Source organism: Canis aureus, chromosome 20 (genome assembly GCF_053574225.1).
Source record: "Canis aureus isolate CA01 chromosome 20, VMU_Caureus_v.1.0, whole genome shotgun sequence".
In the NCBI taxonomy this organism is placed as follows: domain Eukaryota; kingdom Metazoa; phylum Chordata; class Mammalia; order Carnivora; family Canidae; genus Canis; species Canis aureus.
This window is the reverse complement of record NC_135630.1, coordinates 48,686,353-48,714,245: the sequence shown is the minus strand read 5'-3', so window position 1 is coordinate 48,714,245 and position 27,893 is coordinate 48,686,353. Positions and strand designations below refer to the sequence as shown.

The 27,893-nt window shown below is 35.8% G+C and overlaps 1 protein-coding gene across 8 annotated transcripts in view; it reads left to right on the top strand.

The window, feature by feature from the left end:
* Window positions 1-27,893, top strand: part of LOC144291784 (uncharacterized) — a 73,716-nt gene that overhangs the window by 25,687 nt on the left and 20,136 nt on the right. For 5 of the 8 annotated variants that reach the window (XR_013359281.1, XR_013359282.1, XM_077861555.1 and 2 more), the window contains 2 exons: window positions 25,471-25,510; window positions 27,265-27,371. Coding sequence is in view for 3 of the 8 variants with exons in the window: in XM_077861555.1 (XP_077717681.1) it covers window positions 25,471-25,510; window positions 27,265-27,371 (147 nt within the window). In the remaining 5 variants the exon portion in view is untranslated. Of the gene's footprint in view, window positions 1-25,470; window positions 25,511-25,867; window positions 26,283-27,264; window positions 27,372-27,893 lie in introns of those variants that run through there. The other 3 variants (XR_013359278.1, XR_013359279.1, XR_013359277.1) reach the window with 3 other exon arrangements.

Below are 27,893 nucleotides of genomic sequence, written 5' to 3'. Positions count from 1 at the left end.
CTTCTGCAATATCCTCTTTTATTCTACGAACAATCTTCAGTAATTTCCTTCCTTAAAATGCTAATTGGTTTTCACATCCTATAAATCAGAGTTGCTTTTCTCACCTTACCATCAAAGTTCCTCACAGTTTCTTCGATAAGGAATACATTTCCAGCCTAAAAGCATTTGCCACTCTCCAATGTGCATATTCCCTCTCTGCAGTGCCTTCTGATACAAGAAGTATCTTGCGTTTCTCCATTCAGTGAGATTCTTTTTCCTCCACAAAGCTTTTTTTAAATATATATAAGTCCAAACATTCATTTCACAACGCCGATAAACAAAATGCTATGAGCAATGTATATCGTTCAATGATATAAAAGAATGAAAACATAATTTTGATTATTTTATAGAATGTTACTGCCACTTGGCAATACTTAGTAAGAGTCAAAAATACTACCTTAGGGCAATAGTCTAATTCAGGAAACAAACAGGATATATGGATAAAGATGTGTATTTAGATGTTCGGTGCAGTGCTCATTATCATAGTGAAGAATTTAGATACAGCTCAAACATCCAAAATAGGAACAGTTCAATACCATTGTGGTTGTATATGTGTTTGTGTATGTCGCATAGACATTAAAAAGCAGGCTTTGAAAACCATGCATCATATATCAGACACACACAGTATGATGCAAATTTTGACATATTAATATATTCTTAGGAATAAAATCAGAAGTGAACAAACCAAAACATTGTTCATTCTTGAAATATTTACTTGTAGCTTCCCCCCCACTTTTATTTATTTTTAAAATATTCTCTAGTAAAGATGTAATTTTTTATAACTAAAAGAAAATCCAATTGTAATTTTAAAATAACATGAGAAAAAAATATGTCATTAGTAAAAACACACAAAAACAATTTTGCTCATAATTTTTTGGGCTTTGACAGATGCATGATGCTTGTTTATTCGTGGTGTATGAAGTATATTTTTATAGACACATGCGTATCATCTGGGCTATTTTCTACAGTTATTCAGAAATTGCTTCATCTTTCACTTTCATCATGACCTCTTGGGTGTGTAGTGCCAATGACAAAACATCTTTGTAGTGAATTCACTTTACATTAAAAATCCAAACAGGTCACTGTCACCAAAATGACCAACAAGCGTTTCCCAGTTTTCTTTCTTTTTATTTTATCCTTCAAATATTGCTCAGTTAATTTGTGACAGCCTTTGTCAAATCTGTTTTATTTTAGAAGATTCCAAACGTTTAGAGATAATCAATTTGTGGGTTGTCTTTATTCGAAAGATACAAAAGCAGCCAAGGAAAGCCCAGTTTGGTGTCTAGACATGGGTGTTCAAAGTTGAAGCCCCACAGTTTTTGAGATTTCAGAAATCTATTCCTGTGACTTTAAGAAATCTACTTTAAAAAACATTAAGTGCCTATGCAGAGCTTGCAAGCAAGGTATTTCTCTAGCAAATACAATTCTTATCTTTAGAAATACTATTACTTAGTGATAGCTGAGAGTTAATGGAGGTTAATGAATTATTAAGAGTTATTATTTACTAAAATAAAACCAATCCCATGATGCTCAATTATAAAAGCCATTGATATTTTTTTGCATACTTATTAGGAAGGAGGATAATATGTTTCTTCTCATTAAACATAAGCTCATTTATATTTGTGTACTCTTCTCATTCTAAAATAGGTTAACTTCTGCCTATATTATGTTCCAGCTATGAATTTCTTTGTTAGGATTTTATTGTTTGCTGTAAAATTATGTAAGATACAAAATTGCCAGGCTGGGATTTGGCCTCCTTGAAGCGGTACAATCCAGATGGCATAGAGGAATTGATACTCAATTATCGAGGAAAAGTAGAAATTTGGTACTCACTGAATATCCTTACAACTAGATTGGAGCTATGTTATTACTCCTGGCCATTGAACTGTGAGCAGAATTAATGTGTCACTTCTTGGCAGGTGTAGTTAAGAACTTCCAACATCTCTCTTTCTTCCCTGCTGCCATAACCTTGGAGGCGGCATGCTTCAGATGGCAAAGTTAAAAAATGGGGAAAGACTGGTTCATCTATATGAGATTTGAGAGTTTTATTTGAATCCATAGTAGACCAAATCTGACCTGATATACCCTTCACTTTAGAATGAATATGCTCTCAGCTATTCCTTACCGTAAGGGGTACATATTCAGGTAGTGACAGTCATTAAATTTAACCAAGGCTCTGCCCAGATATCTGACTAGAAAAACACATGTTAAGGTAAGATGGAACCATTTCTCAAAATTGGATGCAAATATACATATCCCACCAAAAAACTATTCAACTATTTTTCTTCATTTTCAACACCTTAAGTCAGTAAGAGTCTCAAATGAAGGAAATATAAGAAAGCAATCCAGTGCATGGATAAGGGTACCAATGGAAATAGAGGAAAACAATAATGTGTCTCTAATTTGAAGTGAAACTAAAGGAAAATACCGAGAAAGGACACTGTCACAACCCAGAGGGAAGGAAAAGCTTTTGCAAAGCAAATTGACATAAACCCCTGCAAAACAGAGACGACTGTTTCCTTTTCACAGATGAAGACCTTCAGGATCAGAGGAGTCTAGAAATTGGCAAAGACCATACAATTATAAATATATCAGTTTGTCCTATGTATTTAAGCTAATTATACCCAGTGCAGATAAGGATCTAGTTGAATCAGAGCAACCAAGCTCCCTCCAAATAGCAGGTAAAACCTCTGGCAAAGTGATAATATGAAACTCAGAGGGAGAACAGATGTGCTGCGGGAGAACATGCTGTTTTTATAGGCACTAAAGTTTTTCTTAAAATAAATACAGTCATTTAAAGTCTTTGAGTCATGGCTGGAGAAGCACCACATGGAGGTGCTAGAACAATTAAGAGTCCTGTGGGAAAAGAAAAGAACCAGGAGAGATTCTCTGTGGAGCAAATCTTGAATACACAAATTAAATTGTCTGTGAATAGTAGATGGAAACTTCTCTGAAAATGGCTCCTTAATAATGCAGGTTTTATAATATATAAATCCCCATCTGTGAGTAAGCTTGATCAAAGGAATGAGGAAAGTAAAAGTCATGTTTTAACTCCCACTCAATAACCATCAGTCTTTCTCAATTTAGTATTAATGGATGGCTTATTTCTAACTCTGCATGGCTAATTTCATCACTCTGTGGGCAGCCAAATGGGAAAAGTTTTAGTAGCCTAGTTTCAAAAATTATAAGGGCCCTTGGATTTGAATCTTATCTCTTTTTGTTATTTGCGTATCTTTGGGTAGGCCTCTTAATTAGGGAAAGGCTGTTTCCTTACCTTCAAACAGAAATAATAATTTCTTACTCACTGAGTATGTATGAAAATTAAAAGCATTTGGCTTCATAAACTATCAGCCACACAGTAGGAGCTCAACATTCGTTGTCTTTTTTCTCATATGCAAGAAAAACAGATTGTATGGTCAAGGTAAACGGCCCCTGGAGCTAAGTTCTGATGTCATTTTACAAATTGAATATTTAGGTTCTATAAATATATATATTGGACAGGTTGTAGAGTTCCTAGTAAGAGATGCTTTGGGGATTGCAATTCTCTTTAGATACTTTAATATTTTATTGAAAATTTAAAACTCTATTTAATGTCAACCATGCTGTTTTGAGAGGTTATTAAAATATTTACTTCTTAAATGGATATGTAACCTTTTCAGGATAAAGTCAATGCACTCTTGTATCTTCACTTACATGTCTAATATCATAAATCTGAAATGTTCCCATACTCAAAAACCTACCCCCTTTCGGTCTTTGTAAATGTGAACTTCACTGTACCAGTTACAACGAAGAAAATTTACTGTTCTTTTTAATCTCATATTCCAAAACCAAACTAAAAGTTTATTCTTTTAGTTACCTTCAAAATATGTTAGAATCTTACTACTTTTCATCAGATCTGCTGCTCCCATTAAAGTACAAGCCATCAGTGATTTTCATAATTGTTACCTGAGTGGTCTTGCTTCTACGTAGACTCCTTTTACAGTCTATGTGCAAAAGGAAAATCAGGGAGATAGTTTAAAACAGGCCACTGCCCTGTGGAGAACACTTCTTAGCCTCCCACCTTGTTCTGAATAAAAACTGTTGTCATTGCAATGGGCCTAGGGGACCTCTACTGATCTGATTCCTCATTAATTCTAGATCTCATCTACCAAATTCCTTTCCTTACTGGGTCCAGCCATTCTGGCCTTCCTGATGAACCTCAAAACAAAACAAAACAAACAAACAACAACAACAACAACAACAACAACAAAAAAACAGTCTCTTCATCTGTAAATTCCAGAATGTTCTTTCTCGGGTTTTCCTACAGTTTACCTTCTAACTCACCTACTCAAATACTGTCTTCTCTGTGAATACTTACCAACTACACTTTACAAAACAGCAGCAAAAGCAACCTCATCTCAGGAATCCCTATCCTCCTGACTCTATTTTTCTCCACAGTATTTATTACCATTTGAAATTCTAATTACTTATTTCTTGATTCCACTATATCATTCCCCATATATTTTGTGTCTTACTATATCCTCAGTGTCTAGAACAGTGTTGAGTACATATGTTTTCAAAAAATATTTGTTGAAAGAAGGAAGGAAGGAAGGAAGGAATAGAAGAAAGGAAAAAAAAAGATTTTTTTCCTTTTCTGTGTCTTTGGATTTCAGAAGAACATGCTTCAAAGATCATGAACACTTTCTAGCATAGTCTTTCCAAGATTTCTTTTATCTTGCAGAAAGAATATATTCACTGTTCTAAAAGCCTCAAGCTTTTTCTCCCCAAAACATTTAGAGCAACATGAGCCTTGAAGGAATAATATAATCTTAGCAGTTTGCCAAGCTATTTTGCTGATTCTGCAAAACAGAACTCCTCCCATGAAGGGAACACTGAAGGTTATAAGTCCGGATTACCTCATTGGGCAATAAATAACATGTCAAGTACACTAGGAGTCTTGTGTCTCTAGAAACATGAGGACCAGTAGTTATTTTCTGTCCTGTGGAAATTTTACAGAGTCCTAGGGGACTTATTTATCTTGTCAACAGTAATCGATATTTGTAGCAAATTAGTGGACACACAGATATAAATGTGATATTCAGCAAAACAATATTGGGAAGAAGGAGCAAGTTTATCTGTCTTCCATGGCCTAAGAGGAGAACTAGCATTGTTGAGTGCCTACTGGTATTATAAATAATTTGCAGGTATTAATTTTACAATGAACCTGTGAGGTAAGTATTAGCTTTCCTACTTAACAGGTAAGGAAACAAGCTGGATAAAGCAAATGTTTGATTCCTTTTTTTTAAAGAAGATTTTATTTATTTGTGATTTTATTTATTCATGAGAGACTCAGAGAGAGAGAGAGGCAGAGACATGGGCAGAGGGAGAAGCACGCTCCTCGAGGGGAGCCCCATGTGGGACTCAATCCTGGGACTCCGGAACCAGGCCTCGAGCTGAAGACAAATGCTCAACCACTGAGCCACCCAGGTGTCCCAAAAAAGATTTTATTTATTTATTCATGAGAGACACAGAGAGGCAGAGACATAGGCAGAGAGAGAGGTAGAGACATAGGCAGAGATCCCAGGACCCCGGGATCATGCCCTGACCCACAGGCAGACACTCAACAACTGAACCATCCAGGTGTCCCAAAGGGTTTGATTCCTGATTGTACATAAAGTATACATTAGGGCTGGGAATGAGTCCAGATTCAGTCTGAGTTCACAGCCTGCAAATGTTCTGGAACATGCTCTCTTGTTTTGGAAGTCTTGGCTATAGCATCCCCTTTAAACCCAGTGAAACAGGGGCGCCTGGGTGGCTCAGTGGTTGAGCATCAGTCTTTGGCTCAGGGTGTGATCCTGGTCTGGGGATGGAGTCCCGCATTGGGCTCCCCACAGGGAGCCTGCTTCTCCCTCTGTCTATGTCTCTGCCTCTCTGTGTATGTCTCTCATGAAAAAATAAAATCTTAAAAAAAAAACCACAGTGAAATAATCAGCCTCACTTTGCAGGAGACACTCTGAAAGTATAACAGAAAATCCACTGTTGTATTGGTAAAATGAGGGATCCTTACAGTGGTATAAAACAAAATAATCCAGAATAAGATTTCCTTATGTGGTAAATTAGGTTTGGAAGAATTCAATCTGCTGTCAGAGTGATATTTAAACCATCACTTCCATCACTCCTGAATGTAAGATTATGTAAATAAGCTAGGAATTACCTCTCATCATTTTATAGCAGGAGGTTCTGCAGAGTTCATGCTGAATCAAAGAATGAACTCTACATAGCACTCATTAATTTTAAGGGTTATTGCAATCATTAGTTTCTGTCAATTCACAATTGCTTTAAGTGAGTCTAAGGTATTTGAGTTTTTCAGGTGGTGTTAGATTTACATTTGTCTTAAAAATGTAATGCTTTATCATTCTACGTGGCACTTACTTGGCTTTGTCCATATGCAGCCTTTGGCAGTACTCATGACTTAGTAAGTCTCTCTTTTCAAAACAGTAGATTAGCTCTTGATCTTTTCAGTAAGATACTTGTTTCCCTGTGGAAACTTAACAAACCTTTTTAACTAATATGGTTAAAAAGAATAATAAAATATAATAAAAATTATAGCAGACAACAGATTGTGATTTGCTCAGAGTCACATTGCAAACTGACCGAACTCGTATTCAAATCCATTCGCTCTCCTTCATGCAGTCCTTTCATGACTCAGTTTTATTTTTTACTCATCAAAATAAAAATAATGTCTGCTTTGTTTAATACCCAAGACTGTAGTGAGGCTCTAGGAAAAGGAAATGGATCTCCAAGCGTTCTTGTTCATTAGTGTTTGACAAAATAAAAGATGCTTTTGTTTTTTTTTTTTTTTAATATTTTTTTTTTTTTTTATTTATTTATGACAGTCACAGAGAGAGAGAGAGAGAGAGAGAGGCAGAGACATAGGCAGAGGGAGAAGCAGGCTCCATGCACCAGGAGCCCGACGTGGGATTCGATCCCGGGTCTCCAGGATCGCGCCCTGGGCCAAAGGCAGGCGCTAAACCGCTGCGCCACCCAGGGATCCCTAAAAGATGCTTTTGGTCATAAGGAAACTACCAGCAGATTAAAAGAGGAAGCACCAAATTGATTAGGCTGCTTCTAGAACTGCATGAAATGGAGAGAAAAGTCTGTCTGGCTCTGTGCAACACCTTTCATCATTCCCAAAACTGTATGATTGCACTGCAGAGTCTTAACAGAGGATTCCAGGGGGAATCCATATTTGGCAAACGAAACTCCTAGTTAAAATTCTTACTTTTAGAGAACAAACTCTCATTACCTAATAATGCCCCCAGAGCAAGCCTCTTCCCCAAACTTACTAAATTTTGCTTTTTTTTTTTTTCAAATTACCATTTTTATGGTTTTCATATAACAGCAGAAGGAAGGCTTCAGGTGATGGAATCCAGTCTGATCCATGTGGCTCTGAATGGTAATTGGACCTGGTCAATGAATATCCATTTCTAGCATATTGCTACTTCATTTCCCCAGGAAAGTGGGAAAGCTAAATCCAGGCAGTGTCACATATCGGAAGCTGCATAAATAAACTTCTTAGCATCGCAGAAGTTTGAAGAGAAAAAAATTGACTAGCGCACATTCAAGCTTCTAACCTGGACTAGTCCATAATTCAGGGCCAAATATAAGGAAGTTCTATGCATAATTTATTGTGTCTTTCTAGTGTTGAGGCTGGGGAAAAGCATGGAAAGAAAAGCAAAGGTTCAAGAGGTAGAAACCCTCTACAGGAGAAAACTCCCAGGGAAAACTAAATTCTGAATGAACTTCAATGAGGTAGGATTTCTGTGAAATGTACTTCATTCATTTAGAGGGCACAGTTTAATGAGTTCTAAAGATGTGTTTTCTCAGGGAACAATCAACATATATAATAGTTTATATGCTCCCAAAAGTTTCAGGACGCCAGGGTGGCTCAGTGCTTGAGCGTCTGCCTTTGGCGCATGGCATGATCTTGGAGTCCCAGGATCGAGTCCCACATCAGGCTTCCTGCATGGAGCCCACTTCTCCCTCTATGTCTCTGCCTCCCTCTCTCTGCGTCTCTTGTGAATAAATAAATAAAATCTTTAAAAACAAAACAAAACAAAAAACTCCAAAAGTTTCTTCACACTCTTTTCAATCCATCTGTCCTTCTGCTCCCAGATACACACACACACACGCACACACACAATCTGTCAATCTGCTTCTTGTCACTCTAGATTATAGTTTTTATCATCTTAAGTAAGTGGAGTAATACAATATTCATTCTCTTGTGTCTGGCTTTTTTCCCTCAGCATAGTAAGTTTGAGATGATGTATTCATATTGCTGTATCAGTTGTTTCTTTTTATTGTTGAGTAAAATTCCACCATGTAGATTCTACACATTTTTCCACTGATCCCTTAATAGATACCGTTTGATGAGTTATTTCCAGTTCTTAGCTGTCATGAGCAAAGTTTTGAGGAGCATTTATATACAAGTCTTCATATGAATATATGTTTTAATTTACTGGGAGAAATGCCTACATATTGACTAGCTTTCAACTTTAAGAAACTGCCAGTTAATTTTCAAAAGCTTTTGACAATCTTCAATTGCTTCCAGCATTGAATAAGAATTCCAATTGTTCTATATCTGTATCACTACTTGGTACACTCAGTGTTTATCATTTCAGCCATTCTAAAGGCTATATGGTGGTGTCTCACTGTGTTTTTTCTTTATCTTTAAAACAATTTATTGCTGCATAACATACATATAGAAAATGTAAAAATGATAAGTGCATAGCTGGATGAATTCTCATAAAGTGCACACATAGTGTAACCACCAGCCAGGTAAAAAAATATAGAAGGGAGAATGTCAACTTACATACAAGATAATTTGTTGAAGTGATAGTGTATAAAGTAAAAAAAAAAAAAAAAGAAAAAAAAAAGAGTAAAGATTTGAAGATTATAGGGAGTGTTATTTTGATTCAGATAGGAGAAGTCTCCTTAGGGCAATAATGAAGGAATAAAGGGTATTTGCATGGAGGGATGGAGCAAGTCATTCTTAAGTCTGAGGTAAGAGAGTTCTGAGCAGGGGGTATGGCACGTGTAAAGGCACAGAGGCTGGAGTGTGCTGGGCATATTCCAAAAGCATAAAAGTTACTGATTCTCTGTGAAGAATCTTTTCATTGTTTTCATCCAATTTCAGAACTGTAGTGGATCATGCAGTTACCATTTCTTGCACTCATCCTTCCTGTGGTATGTCCATAGTTCCATGTAGTAACATTTTTCTTCTGCCTGAAGGGGTTCTTGTAATAGCTTTTGTTGTGTGTGTCTGCTGCTGACGAATTCTTCCAGTTTTTATGTCAGGAAATGTCCTTATTCTTCTTTTACTTTTCAGAGATATTTTTGTTGGGTTAGGAATTACAGGTTGTTAATTTTCATTTGCTGGTGCCTTTAAGATCTTGCTCATCACTTTCTACTTGCAGTGTTTTCCACAAGGAATCTGATGTCACACTTGGTTTTCTGTAACTAATGAGGCTTTTTTATTTAGCCATTTTAAAAATATAGTTTTTCTTTATCACTGATTTTGAACAATTTGATTATGGTATGCCTTACTGTCATTTTCTTTGGGGACATTCATTACAAGCCTATTAAGTCACTTATATCACTATTCACTGATGCTCTGTTTATTATTATTATTATTATTTATTTTACTTTCGTACTTCATTTTATTTTAGATCATTTCTATTGCTATGTCTTCAAGTTCAATAATCTTTTCTTCTTTAATATTGAATCAGTTATTAATCCCATCCAGTGTATTTTTCATCTCACATTTTTTAGTTTTCATTTGTAGAAGTTGGATTTGTTTTTGATATTTTCTATGTGTTATTTAATTTTTTGAGTGCACAGAATCAATTATAATAACTGTCTCAATGTTCTTGCCTATTAATTCTACCATCTGTGGCAGTTATGGGCTGGTTTCAATTGTTTGATTTTTCTCCTCATTATGACTCATATTTTCCTGCTTCCATGTATGTCTGGTAACCTTTGAATGAATGACAGATATTGTGAATTTCACCTTGTGAGGCACTGGGTATGGGTGCATCCCTATAAATAGTTTTAATTTTGTTCTGATACATAGTTAATTTACTTGGAAACAGTTTAATTCTGTTAGATTTTACTTTTAAGGTTTGTTAGGTAGGACTGAAATATTGCTCCAGCCAGAATCAATTATTCTTTACTCCAGAGGGAAGTCTCTTCCATTTCCCTGCTTAGTGCCCCCTAAGTCAGGAGGATTGCCAGTCTGGATGATGAAAATGAACAGTATTCTCAGCTTTTTTATTAAGCACTGAGCACTGTTAACTTCCCTCGCTGGTTCTTTGCCCAAACTTGATTAAGTTTCCTCAAACACACGTGCTACTCTGTACCCAGCTGAATGCTCAAGGTTAGCTGAATGCTAACCTAGAATGAGATATTTTGGGAAATAAAGTTGCTTACCCCTCATTTTTAAAATATCCTTCTCAACTCACACCATGTAATACACAAACATCCCTATATTATATTAAACAAAATTTATAAATAGTTATATGGAGTGGATTTATTTTCTAATGTACTTTAAAATAACTCATTAAATATTTATTAATTTTTTTAACGTACAGGTTTTCTTTTATTAATTTGGGGCCATTTTTTTTTTCAAATTCTAAATAGTTTTAAGCTTTTAGAAGCATTTAGGTCCTATCTATATGAGTGGATAAAATAGACTTACTGTGTGATACAAAAGTTTAAGTCACTATCCTCATTATTAAGCAAAAAGACATCCAAGAAAATGCAAGGCATAATGTAATATCGTAACTAAATAACTGATAGAGACTACAAATCAAGTTTAAGTTGAGGATTTCAGATTTACGAGGTCATTTTAGACAAGTGGTTTCAAAAGAAAAGAAAAACATTGAGTGGAGTTTCTACAGAAAATTATCAATGGAAAACTGAGAAAGATAGAAGGAGGAGGTTTTGGTATGGGTTGTGGTAAATAAGATTGGGGATATGGTGATGAGCTAGAGTGGTCATAATAATGAGAAAACTCTGGTCTCATCTGAATGAATAAAATGGATGGCCTGCTTATCCTATTTTAATATGTTACATAATATAAAAATATGGCTATAAATAATAATGCTCTTGGTAGTACTGTCTGATATGATTTAACAGCCTAAGAGGACAGGATAGTACAGGACAGGTAGAGACAATGATGAGTAGGAATTTGCAATCTCTGGGAGTCATTTGGTCCAACTTCACATTCTATGCAAAATATCCCCACCACAACACCCCAGAAAATGAGTTGGCCTTAATCTCTGTCCAATAATAGGGAGTTTACTACCTCACCAATTAGACTATTCACCTCTCCGAATGTCCCATGACTTACAGAACACTTTTACATTCTGACCCATCCTTATAGCCTCTCTCTCTTGGTTCTGTATCTGACACTATGGGGTGTTTCTTCTCTCTCATAGTCCCTCTATGTTTGTTTGTTTTTTTTAACAACTATCATAACTCAAATGTCTTCTACTTGTCAGATAACTAGTCATATAGCTGGTTTCCAAATCTTGATTGTCCTTTTAACTGTCTGCATTTTTATGTCTCTCTTAACATGTAACACGGGCTTTCCACATAACTCTAGGTATAGCCAGATCATCGCACGGTAGAATAATTGCCCCCATTAATGTAGTCACTAAACGCCTATTAATGTGGCAGAAGCCAGCAATAATTTTTATGATGATCACATTCTGCAGTTGATCTTTATTTTGAGATAGCATAATATGGTGGTAAGGCCATAAACTTTGGAATTATGCAAACCGATTTCGTTGTTCTCCTATGCTCAAGATATGGGGCAAGTATTTTAACTGAACTTTATTTCCTTCCTGGTAAAATGGGGATAATACCCCATACCTTATAGAGCTGTTGTAAAAATAAAGTTAGATAAGGTATTTATCATCACAATCATACGCTGAATAAATGTTGGTGAATTTCTCTTCTGCATTAATGTGCTACAAACAGCTGCAGTGAGAGCTCAAGCAGATATTGATGAATAGGTTGAACAAAACAAGGCCAAGTACAGAGCATTGGAACATGGCACTCGATGGTTTCCACCTGCCTGACACTGATCTATAAATCACCACCCTGGGTATAGACACATAAGCAGGCTCACGTCCATCCAATGCACTATCAGCTGGCCCACATTGCTCTGGCTTGTCCTCAAAGACAGCTGAGGAAGTTCTCAAATGGTTTTCTAAAATCCAGATGCATTATGCCTAGGGCATTTTTCTCATCTAGCAGTCTGGTGGCTGTATCAAAAAAGAAAATAAATTTAGTTTGTCATGTTTCATTTACTGAGATCATGCTGAGCCCAAATGTTATGTGCTTCCTTTTGCAAGTGTTCACAGACCATCTGTTTTGTAATCTGGACTAGACATTTTGGGGAGTTTACATTAGGTGCCATAATTTTGGCCATCCTCAGTGTTTACCTTTTTAGAAACCAAGGAATTCATCCATCTGTGGTTTCTTGGTTTCCTCTCTTGTTTTCTTTTCAGAGACTTCAGACATTCTTCTTTATAACCTCTGCAGTTAGTAAGAACTTTCAGATTAAAGGTTATTCTCCTTGCAAAGGAAAATGAGAACAAAACAGAAACTTGGTCCCTCTGCTTGATATTTGTTGGCTATTAACCTTACACTTCAAGCTCTGGTTACTCCTTTCTTGTTCATTTTATTCTAAACAGACTCCTAAACCTTTCTATTGTTCTTAGTGTTTTGTCTTTGTCCATTCTGGGATTTGGAACCCTCTTTGCCCAGTTTTACAGTTCTACCACATGATTTTGTGTTTTTTCCCTAGCTGTTTGATATCCCTTCCTTTTGAAGTCAAAGCTCAATGGAAAGCTTTTTTTTTTTGTGGCCAAAATGATCCCCTGTAGCTCTACCTTTTCATACTGTGATCACTAGTGATTACAGCACCTGCTTTTTATTTTTTCTCCCCTAGAGTGCAACATATTTCCCCTGAGTCTTGTTCCTTTATAAAACCTCTATGCAGGAGATTACACCTTCCTTTTCTCCAAGAATCTTGACATTTGTTTTTCTATACTCATAGATACTGCTCTTGAATAGGAGTAGTATTCCCTGCCTTGGATATTAAGAATTCTCAAATGGCATTGTTTTTTTTTTTTTTTTTAAACCTAGGTTACCTTGACTTCAACTATATAGGTGAATGCCTTTGTTCAAAATATCCATGTATCCATTTACACCTGAAACTAATATAACACTATATGTTAATTATACTTCATCAAGAAAAATAGTCAAGTATCCATGTATAAATGCATTGCTTCATTAATATGCTGTCAGATAAGGGTAATAATTAATAATAATTATTTTTTATTATTCATGGAATGTTCCCTTTAAGTCATAGATATTTTAAGCATTTAACATGTATTTCTACATACCTCCCCACCAAAGAAAATCCCACCCTCTCTGAAGTATACTTTCGTTAGTTATGTTTTAGTCAACTTAGCAAGTTTAAATAATATACCTCAAGTCATGGGGCATCTGGGTGACTCAATGGTTGTCTATCTTTGGCTCAGGTCGTGATCTTGGGGTCCTGGAATCAAATCTCACATCAGGCTCCTGGTTGGGAGCCTGCTTTTCCCTCTGCCTGTGTCTGCCTCTCTCTGTGTCTTTCATGAATAAATAAATAAAATATTTAAAAATATATATATACCTCAAGCCATAATCAAATAAATGGTGCTACTGGGACTCAAGGTGACATAGCCAGACTTCAAGTCCACTGCTTACATCCCTGTTCAAGAGTTGATCATTTTTTTAGCCCTCTTTTAATTCTACTGAATGAAATACAGATATTTGAAGTTCTCACATAACTCCTTATTTTGTCTCTTCTCCAGTTTGTAAGTTTGGGAAATTTTGCCCATATTTTTTTTCACCTAACTCTGTGTGTGCGTGTGTGTGTCTGTGTACGACAACACTATCAAAATTTTAACACATACAAATAAAGTACATTAGATATATATCATGTATCACTTTGGTTCTAGTTGTCTGATATAAGTTGTCTTATGTAGGCAATTGTATATAACTGGTTTCCAAACTTGGTTCTAGATATCTCCTTCCTAATATGCATCCCACGGAGTTTTATGATGCCTAATGTAGCAGGAGAAAATATGTTTACCTATTGCTTTAGAAAATTAAAAAAAAATTTCTCATATTTTCCCGTATCTCTTCCTAGATAGTTATACATGGATGATATCTTTATTAAATTTTAAAATCATCCTTTGGAGGAAAAAAAGAGGCTAAACTAAGGGCCAATTTTGGGATTAACCCATGAAACTGGAAAAAAAATGTGTATCATATCAACTTATTGTAATGATAATTCAGTTAGGTAAAATGATCTGAGTTATAATTAATTTTATACTATTATATAGTGACCACATTATTTCTAATATTGCTTCTGTTTAATGTGACTTTTGTCTGATATTAATATAACTAAATTAATTTTATTTTGGTATGTATTTTCCTATTTATATTCTCAATATTTTATGTATAACTCTTAAACATATTAACAGGAGAATTTTGCAAAGTTTACCCTCATTTCTCCACAATTTTGCAAAATTCTGTGTTAAAAGACATACATAAAAGACTGAAAATATAAATAAGAAAATGTATGTCGAACGAAGTTGGCATATTTATTATATTAATATCAGACATTTAAATAATTTAAGGAAATTTTAGATTTACAGAAGAATTGAAAAATATTATAGAGATGTCCTTTATGCCCTAAAGAATCTCCTAATTGAAATCTTATATAAACATAGTATAATTATCAAAACTATGAAATTAACATTAAAACAGTAAAATAATTAAAACAATATGACAACTTCTCAATCTCTCCTTATGTTTCATGACTTTATACTTTTGAGGAGTACTGGTCAGGCATTTTGTAAAATGTAACTCAATATAAGTTTGTCTGATGTTGTCTCATGATTAAATCCAAGTTTAGTATTTCTGGGACAAGTACCACCAAGGTGAATACCATACTTTCTCAGAGTGTCGTACCTGTAAGTACATGATTTTGTTATGTCTTATTACTGATGATGTTCCCCTTGATCGCTTAGAGTGATATTTGCCTTTTTTTTTTTTTTTTCTGCTGTAAATTTATTTATATTATGGTTCCATTGACGTTCAAATTCCTTCATGCTGCCTTTCTGTGGTCAAATCCTACTCCCATCTCTTCTCAAATTCTTCTCAATCACAGGCCTTTTTTCTTTCTCTAGAGTTGTACCTTTTCCAGAATGTTGCATAAATATAATAGTACAATTTTGGAAAATTTTTGGCCATTATTTTTTTTATTCCTTCAATTTTTTCTTTTATTTTACTTCAAAGCTTTTCTTTTACTCTTCTCCTTCTCTGATTCCAATTATGCGTATATTAGACTACTGACTATTACTTAACAGGGCTTGGTTACTCTGTTCTCCATCCTCACCTCTTGTCTTTTCTCTTGGCACTTAGTTTGGGTAATTTCTATTGATCTATCTTTTCAAGTACACTGTTTCTTTTCTCAGTCGTATTGGGTTTACTGATGAACCCATTAAAAGTTTTCTTTCTTCTTTCTTCTTTCTTTCTTTCTTTCTTTCTTTCTTTCTTTCTTTCTTTCTTTCTTTCTTTTCTTTCTTTTCTTTCTTTCTTTTTTCTTTCTTTTTCTTTCTTTCTTTCTTTCTTTCTTTCTTTCTTTCTTTCTTTCTTTCTTTCTTTCATTCTTCTCTTTCTTTCTTCTTTCATTCATTTAAATTCAACTAACCAACATAGTAAGTACACTGTTAGTTTCAGATGTAGAGTTCGGTTAATCATTTACATATAACACCGAGGGCTCATCACATCATGTGCCATGCCCTACTTAATGTCCATTTCCCGGTTACCCCATCCTTCCACCTACCTCCCCTCCAGCAACCCTCGATTTGTTTCCTATAGTTAAAAGTCTTTCATGGTTTGTCTCCCTCTATTATTAATTTCCATTCAATTTTCCCTCCCTTCTTCCCTATGATCCTCTATGCTGTTTCTTATATTCCACATATATGTAAAACCATATGATAATTGTCTGTCCCTAACGGACTTATTTTGCTTATCATAATGCCCTCCAGTTCCATCCTTGTTGATGTAAATGGTAAGATTTTATCATTTTTCATGCCTAAATAATATTCCATTATCCAATATATCACATACATAGGACATATTTTTCTCTATCCATTCATTTGTGATGGACATCTGGGTTCTTTCCACAGTTTGGTTATTGTGGACATTGCTGCTATAAACATTAGTGTGTAGGTGCCTCTTAGGATCACTGCATTGCATCTTTGAGGTAAATACCTAGTAGTACAATTGCTGAGTGGTAGCATAGCTCTATTTTTAACTTCTTGAGGATCCTCCATCCTGTTTTCCAGCATAGCTATACCAGCTTGCTTTTGTCATTTCTAACACCATTTTTAATTTCTAGCATTTTCATTTGATTCTATCCTATAGTTTCCATCTCTCTGTTGAAATTACCTGTTTGGTCTTACAGATTTTCCACTACAGCTTTTTTTTTTTTAACTTTTATTTATTTATGATAGTCACACAGAAAGAGAGAGTCAGAGACACAGGCAGAGGGAGAAGCAGGCTCCATGCACCAGGAGCCCGACGTGGGATTCGATCCCGGGTCTCCAGGATCGCGCCCTGGGCCAAAGGCAGGCGCTAAACCACAGCGCCACCCAGGGATCCCTCCACTACAGCTTTTAATATATCATTTATAGTAACTTTAGCTTCCATATTATAAATGTCCAATATCTATGTCTTTTCTAAATCTTGTGAAATTTTGTTCTGATGTTTACCAATAAGGAGTAGATTTTGTGTTTGGTTTGTGTGTGAATGCATATATAAACTAGATATTATATATATATATATATATATATTCTGGAAGCCAAACATCTTATACAGAACAGTAGAGACTGAGATAAACAATTTTTATTCCTAAACATGGGCATGATCTTTGTTCTAAGCTTCAGGTATAGCCTGTTGAATTAATTGGGAATTGTGCTCTGTTTGAGGTTTACTGTTGCTTATTTACTCAGTTTACCACAAACTTCAAGTGTTTCCAATGATACCTAGTGTTTAGGCTGATGGCTAGTTAGAGTACTTCCTTAGCATCGGCTTCACCTTCAGCTTTATGGACTATAATTCAGAGGGAGTCCCTTTCCATGCTCCTTTCTCCACTTTATTCCATGGTTATTTGTTATTTAGCGCTTGTAAGCCTGAAGGTGTGTGTGCGGCTGATTATGTAGGCCCATAGGTCATGGGGTGTGGCCTGCCTAGTTTTCTTGCCTCTCTCCTAGGGATTTCTCCATGCTTACACTTATTTCATTTCCACTAACAGGGAGTAAACTTGTCCCCTTACCCCAGGCTGCTTTTCCCCCTTCCTACTGTCCTTAGGATGATTGTTTTCACTGCCTGTCCCCCCAGAGATGAAAGATTTTGCTCTATAAAAGAGATAGCAGAGAAGGCTCTGGGTGTAGTCTGTTCCCTCCTTCAGTGGCTGCCATTTCCCTCCCCCAAGACAATATGGCCATATAATACCATACGGCACATTTTCTTACAACTTTCTGCAGTCCTCTCTGTGAGTTTCCAGGGGAGTTTGTGAAGAAAAACCCTGAAAAATACTTAAGTTATGTGGCCCTCAGGGGTTCATATCCTCTTACTAATACATGGAGAACCTCTATCAAATTCCCCAATCTTTCCAATTGAACTCTGATTATCAGCATTGATAATTGTGCCTACCCCAAATAAGTCAGTGTGCAGGTTCTATGTCCCTAGATTGAATGCCTGCCTCTCCTTGGATTTTAGATCAACTACCTGCCAATAGAATCAGGTTCAAGAAAATTAATGGCTTTGCATTGGTCCAGCTTTTCTTTCTCCTTTTATGGGGGAAGTGATATTCTTTCCTGCTCTCCAGATCCCTGAGAAGAAACCGGAAATCCTCCCAAATCCCTCGTGTTTGTTTTTTTGTTTTTGTTTTTGTTTTTTCCTATCTCAACAAACTGCTTTGAAGTGTCTTTAAGTTATTCTCTCTGAAGGACTTATGTGCTGTTTTTATCACTTGTGCTCTTAAGAGATGCACTTGGGGAATTATAATTAGTATTTGTCTATCTTAGAACATTTTTTTCTAGGCTATATATGGTTAAGAATTAGGGACAGATAGATAGGTGATAGATATTTAAAGAATACACATTTAGTTGAATCAATGCATGGACTTGAAAAAGGAGACAGGGATAGTACTTACCTTTGTTAATTAACCATTAACTTAGTATTTGTGCCAAATGATGCAATGAATGAACATTTCAGTGAAAGGTAAAATATTTTCCAGCTTTTCCTGATTTTGCTGGTGTTCACACTTGTTACTGTGTCCATGTTTCTTTAGTTTTTGAGCTTCTGCTTATTCAGCTGTCAAAAGATTGTTCATTGTTTTTAGAAAAAAATGTTTTGTTGTTTGGAAATCTGGCTTTAGCAATGATATGACTATAAACCATGCATTGGAGAGCATTTGGCAATATCATTATAATAAAAAGTTTGTTCATTTATTCAGTTATTTAATGAATGTATAATGAATATTAAACTCCTTTGTAGCAGATAACATTCTTGGTAAAGAGTTCAAAAGTGACAAAGACAGGGAAGGCCACTGGGCTGATAGAGCTGCCATTTCAATTATGCAGAATGATTAAAGAAAAAAGCAAATAGAGGGGTACCTGGGTGGCTCAGTGGGTCAAGCGTCTGCCTTCAACTCAGATCATGATTTCAGGGTCCTGGGATTGAGCCCACTTTGGGCTCCCTGATCAGCAGAGAGTCTGTTTCTCCCTCTCCTTCTGTCCCTCCCCACCCCTGCTTGTGCTCTCTTTCTCTTTCTCTCTCAAATAAATAAATAAGAATCTTCTGTAAAAAAAGAAAAGAAGCAAATACATAAAGTTTTCTTTAAAAAGGGGTTAGTACAATTAATAAAATAAAATGTGTAATAATCTTTGGGATTACTATTTCAGTTAGTCACAGAAGGACTCTTGGATAGGATATTTAGATATGTACATTATATATATACATATATATCTACAGTGATGAGTTATAAATCATGACTGATGAGTAAATGGCTTGAAATAAGGGAATTGTTTCTCCATTTCTACTCGAAGTCATTTAAAACTATTTAAATTAATCATTCATCCTAATTCTGGAACATATTATAAATTTGTGTGATCTATAAGAGGCAGTGTTATCTTCACATAATTTTAATGTGACTTCCATAGAGTAAGGTAAATTAGACTCAACTTCTTTGTGCAATTAAAAACACAGAAAATGTTCCAATCAATCAAGGCACTTGATCACTCTTATTGCAAGAGGAGAAAGAGATGTAACTTCATGGTCCATTGCTAATGGGTTGTTCCACTGTTGTAGTTAATAGCATAGGTTTCTTCTACATCTAATTTAAGGTTTCTGAATTAAATAGATTAAAAGATTAGTGGGATCTCAATGATGTATTAGTGTGTGTGCAACCAATTATGTCTCCTTTTAACTTCATTTTATTACAATCTGAGTTTATATTAAAAAAAGTTTTTGACTTGGCTTAGGAAGGTCAATATTCAATCACATTGCTCAGAACACAACAAAACTATTTTGTTAGATAAGTGTCCTCTGGCACCTTTAATTTTCTGAGTAGGCTGTCAAGAGCAGTAAAGATTAGTTAAAACAAGTAAACATACAAATGCATAAGCATTATTTGTGGAGATTAGAGTTTTAAATTCTAGTCTTATATATTCCCAATGAACTATCTCCAGTCACGTTATTTGATATTTCCTGTTTAATTTCCACATTACTTATTAAAATTACCAGAACTCATTCCCCCAGGAGCCTGCTATAATTTAAAAGATTCTAGGGTTCTAAGGCCTTTTGCTAGTCAAACATTGGGAGTATTTGTCTGCCACATGGAAGACCATAGGTCTTGGGAGATAGTATATTCTTGTCCATACCTGACTTTACACAGATTTTTATAAATTTCCAACTTATAATGAGATCTCCTTGTTTTTTCCATCTCATCACAATAATTAGAACAACATAAAGGTGGGTGAGTGGTAAAAGATATTAGCAGATAACTCGCTTATAGAAACTTTTTGTGGGAAATATGGTATTCCACAGAAGCATGGTCAGATTCCTTGGCACCCTGGGCCATAAACATCCATTTTTAATCTTTCCCAATTCATAGTCAATTAGCTCTAAGTGAAACACAGAAACATAGAAAGGTCATTATGCAGATACATCCATTAAGAATCATCTTTCTTGGGATCCCTGGGTGGCGCAGCGGTTTGGCGCCTTCCTTTGGCCCAGGGCGCGATCCTGGAGACCTGGGATCGAATCCCACATCGGGCTCCCAGTGCATGGAGCCTGCTTCTCCCTCTGCCTGTGTCTCTGCCTCTCTCTCTCTCTCTCTGTGACTATCATAAATAAATTTAAAAAAAAAAAAAAAAAAGAATCATCTTTCTTTAAAGACCAGTGTGCATGTGTATTGGGGGTAGAGTGTTCAAAATGTCTGTTCAAATTGCCTCATCTTAAGTTATGTTTATAATTAATGTCAGAAATCTCATTTTTATTCATATTATAACTCAACATCTCAAGATTTGAGATTCTGTGCTAGTACAGTTCTGCCTTTATCATGATCTTTTCAGAGCAGCTATTATATGCAAGCCCCTATATTTATAAAACTTGTACTTGCAATACTCAAATCATAAACAGTAATTCTAGGGTATAAATATCTTAATTTATCCAAATACTTATGAAAGAAATCCAGGTGTGTAATGGTCCTGACGCAGTTACTTATTTTGTAAACCTCAGTCAGGTATTTGGATCTCAGAAATTTTAGGCAGTTTTAGCTTACAATATCTCAAGAAGTCTTTTAACTCAGGAAACTAGGAAATTCTTGTTTGAGAAAAGATTATTTGAGAAGATAAAACAATTTTAAGAAGAATGACATATAAACTTGCTTAACTGATAACTTGTTTCATACTCCTATAAACTGATGGCATAAACCTGACAAACAGGTTTGGTTTGTGAAGTTAACAGTTCTGCCTTTCAAAATATTAGCTATTATTCAGCCATAGAGTTCATAGAGTTAGGTATTTAGTTAACCTAGATCACGAACTACTTTTTTCCTATGACTTAGTTTTCTCTTTTGAGCTTATTGTTATTCTCAGAGATTCTGAACTTATTTTGAAGGCTTTTCCTTTTTCTACCACCCTGCGATACTAAATATTTTACCAGTTTTCTTTTTTCTCAGTCAGTATTCCTCTTCAGACATTAATCCACTCACATGATTTGACTATCACATATGTTTTAATGACAGCCCTTATGTGTTATTTCTCTCAAAACTGCATCTGCAGACTAGACCTCTTTTTCGAGATCCAAGTCTTTAATACTCTCTGTATATCCTTACAGGAATATCCCACAGACATCTCAAAAAGACTATGCACAAAACTATGCTCATGATCTTTCCCCTCCCCAAACCTCCTTTTCTCCTCTATTTCTTACCTTAGTGATTACCTTCCAACAGCCATCCTCAACTATTATGCTTCACATCCACTCATTGCCTAAGACTTAAAAATAGATTTCCTTAGGCACTTCGATATTTCAACTGTTATTCTGTTTTGAGACCCTAATTTACTCTTGTTTGGACCATTGCAATAATCACCAAATTGGTCTTTTTACTCTTAATAGCTGAAGATACCACAATGCTGCTAAATTGACCTTTAAGAAAGAAAACCTATCTTGTTATTCATCCACTTTAAATCCTTCAGTGGTTTCTCATTTTCTCTTGGATAAATTCCAAACTTTTTCTACAATACCTTGGCTTATTAATTCATTTCTAATAAAAGCAGGCATTTACTATGTTTAGGCACTGTGCTAAATTGTAAGACATAGAAGTGAACAAAGCACAAATCTGCCCCTTGTTCATACCTCTCGACTTCCTGTTCCCATAGTCTTCACTTCAGCCATGCTGAAATCTCTGCTATCCCTGGAAAGCAACATGGCCTGCAAAATGCTTCTTACTCATGTGATATTTTTCTCATTCCCAGCTCCATCTATTTACTCAAAGGTCTGATTATATTCTAAGATTTTGCTTCACTAATGCCTTCTCCAGAGAGTTGTAAAGGATGATAAGTTGTGAAAAAGAAAAAGAAAAAGAAAAAGAAGAAGAAGAAGAAGAAGAAGAAGAAGAAGAAGGAGAAGAAGGAGAAGAAGAAGAAGAAAATAGAAAAGAAAAATGGTGGGAGAATGAATCATGGGTCTCCCAGGCTAGTCGAATGGATAACTCTGTCTTCTGTTTCTCTAGTGTTATGTATCTTCTTCCATTGTGGTATCTTGTCTAAGGACAAAATACCATTTTAAAGATATTTACAGAATTAAAATTATTACAAAAAATCATGCAGTAATAGTAGGAAAAATCAGAATCATGACATGTCTTGATTTCCAAGAGAATCATTCCTTTAAATGCCAGATGCTTTCCTTACTGTGTACCAAAACCAAAAGTGTGCACATAGTACACTAACGGAACATATCTGTGGCCCTTTCGGATTTTTATCAACAGCTGAGCAAATTCACATTAACAAAAGTGGTGTAATAAAGGCTAATATAAAAATGACTTAGCTTTGAGTATGCATTCTTGATGTTAATTATATAATTTTTTTTTTATTGTGCATTTGCATGTCTGTACTGCAATGTCATTTTGCTGTTCAGATGACTGATCCTAACTAGGCTTCTGTACTTGTGGCTGACCCTAAGAGGCTTTATTGCTTCATCTCTCCTCCATACACCTACAACACTTACTTGATCTTATTTGTTCGCATAAGAACCTATCTTCTACTCTTTTTTTTTAAAGATTGATTTATTTTTTTAAAGAGAGAGACAGCACAAGGGGCAGAGGCAGAGGGAAAGAGAATCTGCAGCAGACTCCATGCTGAGCATGAAGTCCAACGGGGGGCTCGATCCCACAACCCTAAGATCATGACCTGAGCCTAAATCAAGAGTTGGCTGCTTAACCAACTATGCCACTCAGGTACCCCCAACTTCTACTTTTAAGGTGTTCACTCCTTTTAGGCAGAGACAATATCTTGTTTGCTTATGTGATTATGACACTTCGTAAAAGTCTAAAAAAAATACATGAAGCTTGATATTATTATATATTGAATAAATGACTGAAGTAATCTGTGAATATTTATTGAGAGCTTATTATGTGCCAGTCTCTGTATTAGGTACTAGGGATACAACAGTAAAGAAAAATGAAGCTCTTTCCCTCCTGAGTCTTAACATTCTAGTGTTTAAAGAATATAAAAGCAAGGTTGGAAGTTTGTACAAGAGAAGCTTTGCTGCTATTACTATTTCAGAATCTTGTGTGAATTGTCCTATGATCATCCTTAGAAAAATTTGTTTTTATTACTTTAATCTGGGATTGTTTTTGCTTATTTACATTCTACTCCATTTGTGATCTTCCTATGGTTATTTTCTCATTAAGAAGCCTCTTGAGGTGGTGGGGGCACCTGGATGGCTCAGTTGGTTAAGGTTGCCTTGGGCTCAGGTCATGATCCCAAAGTCCTGGGATTGAGTCCTATGAAGGATTCTCTGCTCTCTGCCTCCCCCCTCCCTTGTGCTCTGCCTCTCCCTCTCAAATAAATAAAATCTTTTTAAAAAAGAAGAATCCTTTTGGTTCTTCATAAATATGGCCACTGCTTAGTACTTAACATTCACAAAAACTGTTCTGTGATAGGTATACTTGAAGCTATTCAGATCAACAGTTAAGCTCACTAACTTGACAGACTATCAGAATCACCAGGAGAACTTCAAATTACAGATCTTTTGATCTTATCTCTTAAGAATCTGATTTGAGTCTGGAATATAGCTCGATATGTGATATGTTTTAAAGCCACCCCCCCCAAAATAAATAAATAAATAAATAAATAAATAAATAAATAAATAAGCCATCACCCCTCCTCTCTATCCCTTCAATCCCTCCATCCCTCATCTCATGATTTGGGTGATCCACTATGTCTGGAAACTGCTACTTTAAGCGGTTGATGGTTGGCTTTATGGGGACTCCCATGAAGATGATTGTAACAATTATGGCTATATTGTGTGATGCTCACTCTATTTCAAGCCTAAAATGCCTCTAGTGTGAATTTAAATTAGTTTTACTCTCCATACATCTACCCAAGATAATCTACTCAAAATCAACTTTAACACATTTTTATGCCCCAGTCTCCATATTTAGTCATGAAGCCATTGATTTGGCCACCATCATGAATTTCAAATTTCTCTTTTTATCTCATTTCTCATAGCTCCTGCCCTAGTTAATTCTGAATTGTGTCTTTTCAGAGCATGTCCAATTATCTCTTAACAGTCCTCTCTGCTCTATTCCCAGGGCCTCTCTAATCCAATTCCTGTATTTCCTCATGAGTGATTTATCTAAAAAAGCAAACCTCATCACCACTCCCAAGCTTTAAAATATTAATTGGCTCCCCATTGTCCATAGCATTAAGCCTAAAGTCTCTGACATGAGTTTAAGGTCAGTCTCAATCTAGTTGAACCTATTTTTCTATTATGTCTCTAAATATCATACTTACCCTGTATTTTGTCTACTGTAAGCTACTAGCTGTTTCCTAAACACATTATGTATTCCCCTCATTCTTTGTTTATATTATTTCCTCTGCCTGAATGCCACTTTCTGTTTTACATTTTTCCCCCATCTACCAAGGAACAATTAAAATGTTACTTCCACTTCTCTGATCCAATGTGCCTTTTCTTGTTTTTTTTTTGCGGGGGGGGAGGGTAGTAGATTCATGTAGAACTTGATGGCATGGGAAAATGCTCATAATTTAAGTATTAAAGATAAAGATATATAAAAAGCTAAAATTACCTTACTAATCTAATTTTATAATAATTTTATACACACAGACACAAATATAGATACCTAGTGTGGTGAACTATGCTGTGACAATTTGGCTAATCTGGGAACTATGTGGTTCTAGTTCAGTATTTAACAAAGGAAGAACTTAAGCGAATTAGGAAAGCAAAAATGAAGTAGCAGTCATTCTTCTCTGAAATTCTTTTTGAGGAGTACCTGGGTGGCTCAGTGGTTGAGTACCTTTGGCTCAGATTGTGATTCTGGGGTCCTGGGATCGACCTGCTTCTCCCTCTGCCTATATCTCTGCTTCTCTCTCTGTGTCTCTCATGAATTAATAAATAAGTAAAATCTTAAAAAAAAAAAAAGAAATTCTTGAGATCATATTCAGTGATTGATAGGCACAGATTACTTGGCAGTTTCAAGTTTGACTTCATTCTCCTCTGCTTTTCATCTAGCTCTTCTGACAGCAGATGTTTGTGAACCTACTACCAACAGGTAATGAATTTATTGCCTCCCATTCTAGACCGTTAATTCTGTACCTCCCTCCCTGTCCTATTCCACTCATACTGACTCCTTTCCAAAACTGATCCAAACTAACTATACATACATGAGGAGAGAAGGAAAAGAGAAGTGCTAAACAGTATATATACAAAAATACTAAATTACATCTCTCAGAAAAAGGCAACAGACACATTAGTTCAAAAGGTGATTATGTGACCCAGGTTGATCTAATCTCTGTAAATTCGAAAAACCTGTTTCCCAGTAGGCAGTCTATGTGCCACTCTTTGTTTCTGACTACTGAAAGGACAATACTTCCATCAGAGGACCACCAATGATTCCACTCAGTGGCGGTTCAGTCAGTTGGCTGGCTGGTTTGGAATCTTCCAGAGACATCATATATAGGCATAAAGGAGATTACTGTGGGTTGAGGTGACTGACTTTGATCATCAAAACATTGTACAGTGAGAGCAGACAGGAGAAATAAGACGTGAGCCAAGGTGACCTTCTTGTGCCACACACACCTCATGCAGTCAAGACTATTCAGTGTCTGCAACCCTCGTCAATTAAAATTTGAGTCACTCACTGGGTAGAGCCCCCAACCCACTGAGACGCTGAAGAGAAGGGAACAGATACATGGAAAACTATGTGGTGGAGTCGAGAAAAGACAGACTCTTAAGACCAGTTGCAGGAGTAACAACTTTTGCTACCACCCATTTTCATTTTATGTCCAATGCATTTTCCCCCTTGCTTCCCAGTCTTATATCAGGTGCGTGACTGATTACTTTTACAATGTGGCCAGCCAATCAGTTGCAAAATTTGAGGTAGTATCATAAGCTCCAAAAAGAAATGGACACCTAGCTGGGAGCTTCTGAGCACTCAGTTGTACAAATGATCTGATCAGATTTCAGTTTTTGTTTCTTCGGAGATATGAAATATTAAAACATCTAGAGGCTCCCATCAAAGTAGAACTGTTTCCCCAAATTAAATGTTAATAATTACAATAGGAAAAAAAGGCATTTCATAGAATAAAAAAAAGAAATGTTTCAACTTAAAAAAATTAACATCTCGTTATGCAATTACAGTTCCATTTAGGTTTCTTTTAATGTAATCTTTGAAGAATATTTTTATACTCTTCTAGTATTTGTGACTGTTAACAAAACTGCCATTTTCAGCTCTCTCCCTTACCACATAAGTATTGTCTTGGGATTTTAAATTATTTTTCTAGTCTACTGATACTTAAAACTCTATCCTTTCACTGACAGCAGAGACTGGATTAAAATTCTTTGGGTTGTAAAGCTGCTTTTATTTGTCTCATTTCCCAGGGCTGAAGACTCTTAAGATTTTTCCTAGTCTTGTTGGAGAGATGGTTGGGAATGTTTTAGCAGCTTCAGTCCTGGGGTAGATGACACACCCTTCAGCAGAGAGGCCAAGCCCTGGCCCTATAAAGGAAGGGACCAGCAGTCATGTAAACTAAACTAAGTCTTTTGAAAGCTGTATTGCTGAGCAAATAATTGTTTTAAAAGAGGTAGCAGTTGAAGACCCTTGAGAGTAGGACCCTATCTGACCTAAAGAGAGGAGGAAGATGTGGCCCACTAAGAAATGGAAGACCACAATCTCAAAAATAAATCTGACCACGTTTTATTTCTTTGAATTGAAACATCATTAATATGTAATGAATCCTAAAAGTACGTGTGCTCCAAAATGATGAGATCCTACCTAAGCTTTTGTGTAACACGTGTGTTTCACAGTCCCGACAGAAGGCACTGCCCTGGCTTGGAAGTCTGGGGCTGGGAAAATATGCAGTCATTTGATACCATCACCTTTTCTGAGTTTGCCAAGACATTTCTTGTTAAAGGTAAGTGCATCATATATATGGAAACAGAGTTTTGTTTTTTTTTTTTTTTTTTTTTTTTAGTGAACTTAGGACAAGAGTCAATTGGAGGCTTCTGCTTTTTATTTTTATTTGATCTTATTCCTATTTCTGACCCTTATTCTTTACTTATTTACTCAGCTCCAGGGAAAACAAGTTTGGGAGCTAAAGTTGAAATTGCACTAGTCAAGTCACTGGGACCTTAGGGCTTAGACAGGGATACTGACGGTGAGTGGCATTGGCTTTGGATTTACCTGTGTTCCCTTTTGTGTATTTTTGGAAGTGCTCGATCTTTTTTGAGGCTTTCCCTTGAAAAATGCTTTCCTGCTTCTCCTATTCTCTTATGCCATCCTCAAGTATAATTACACAACTCCACCATATTAGAAAAATATGGCCATGAAAATTGGCCATGAAAATTACTTTTGAATCATTTTGCCAATCCTAAGTATTATAGAGGTTTACTTGAGCACTGGGAAGTGGCATTTGCTGTGGCTGCTCTCAAGCATA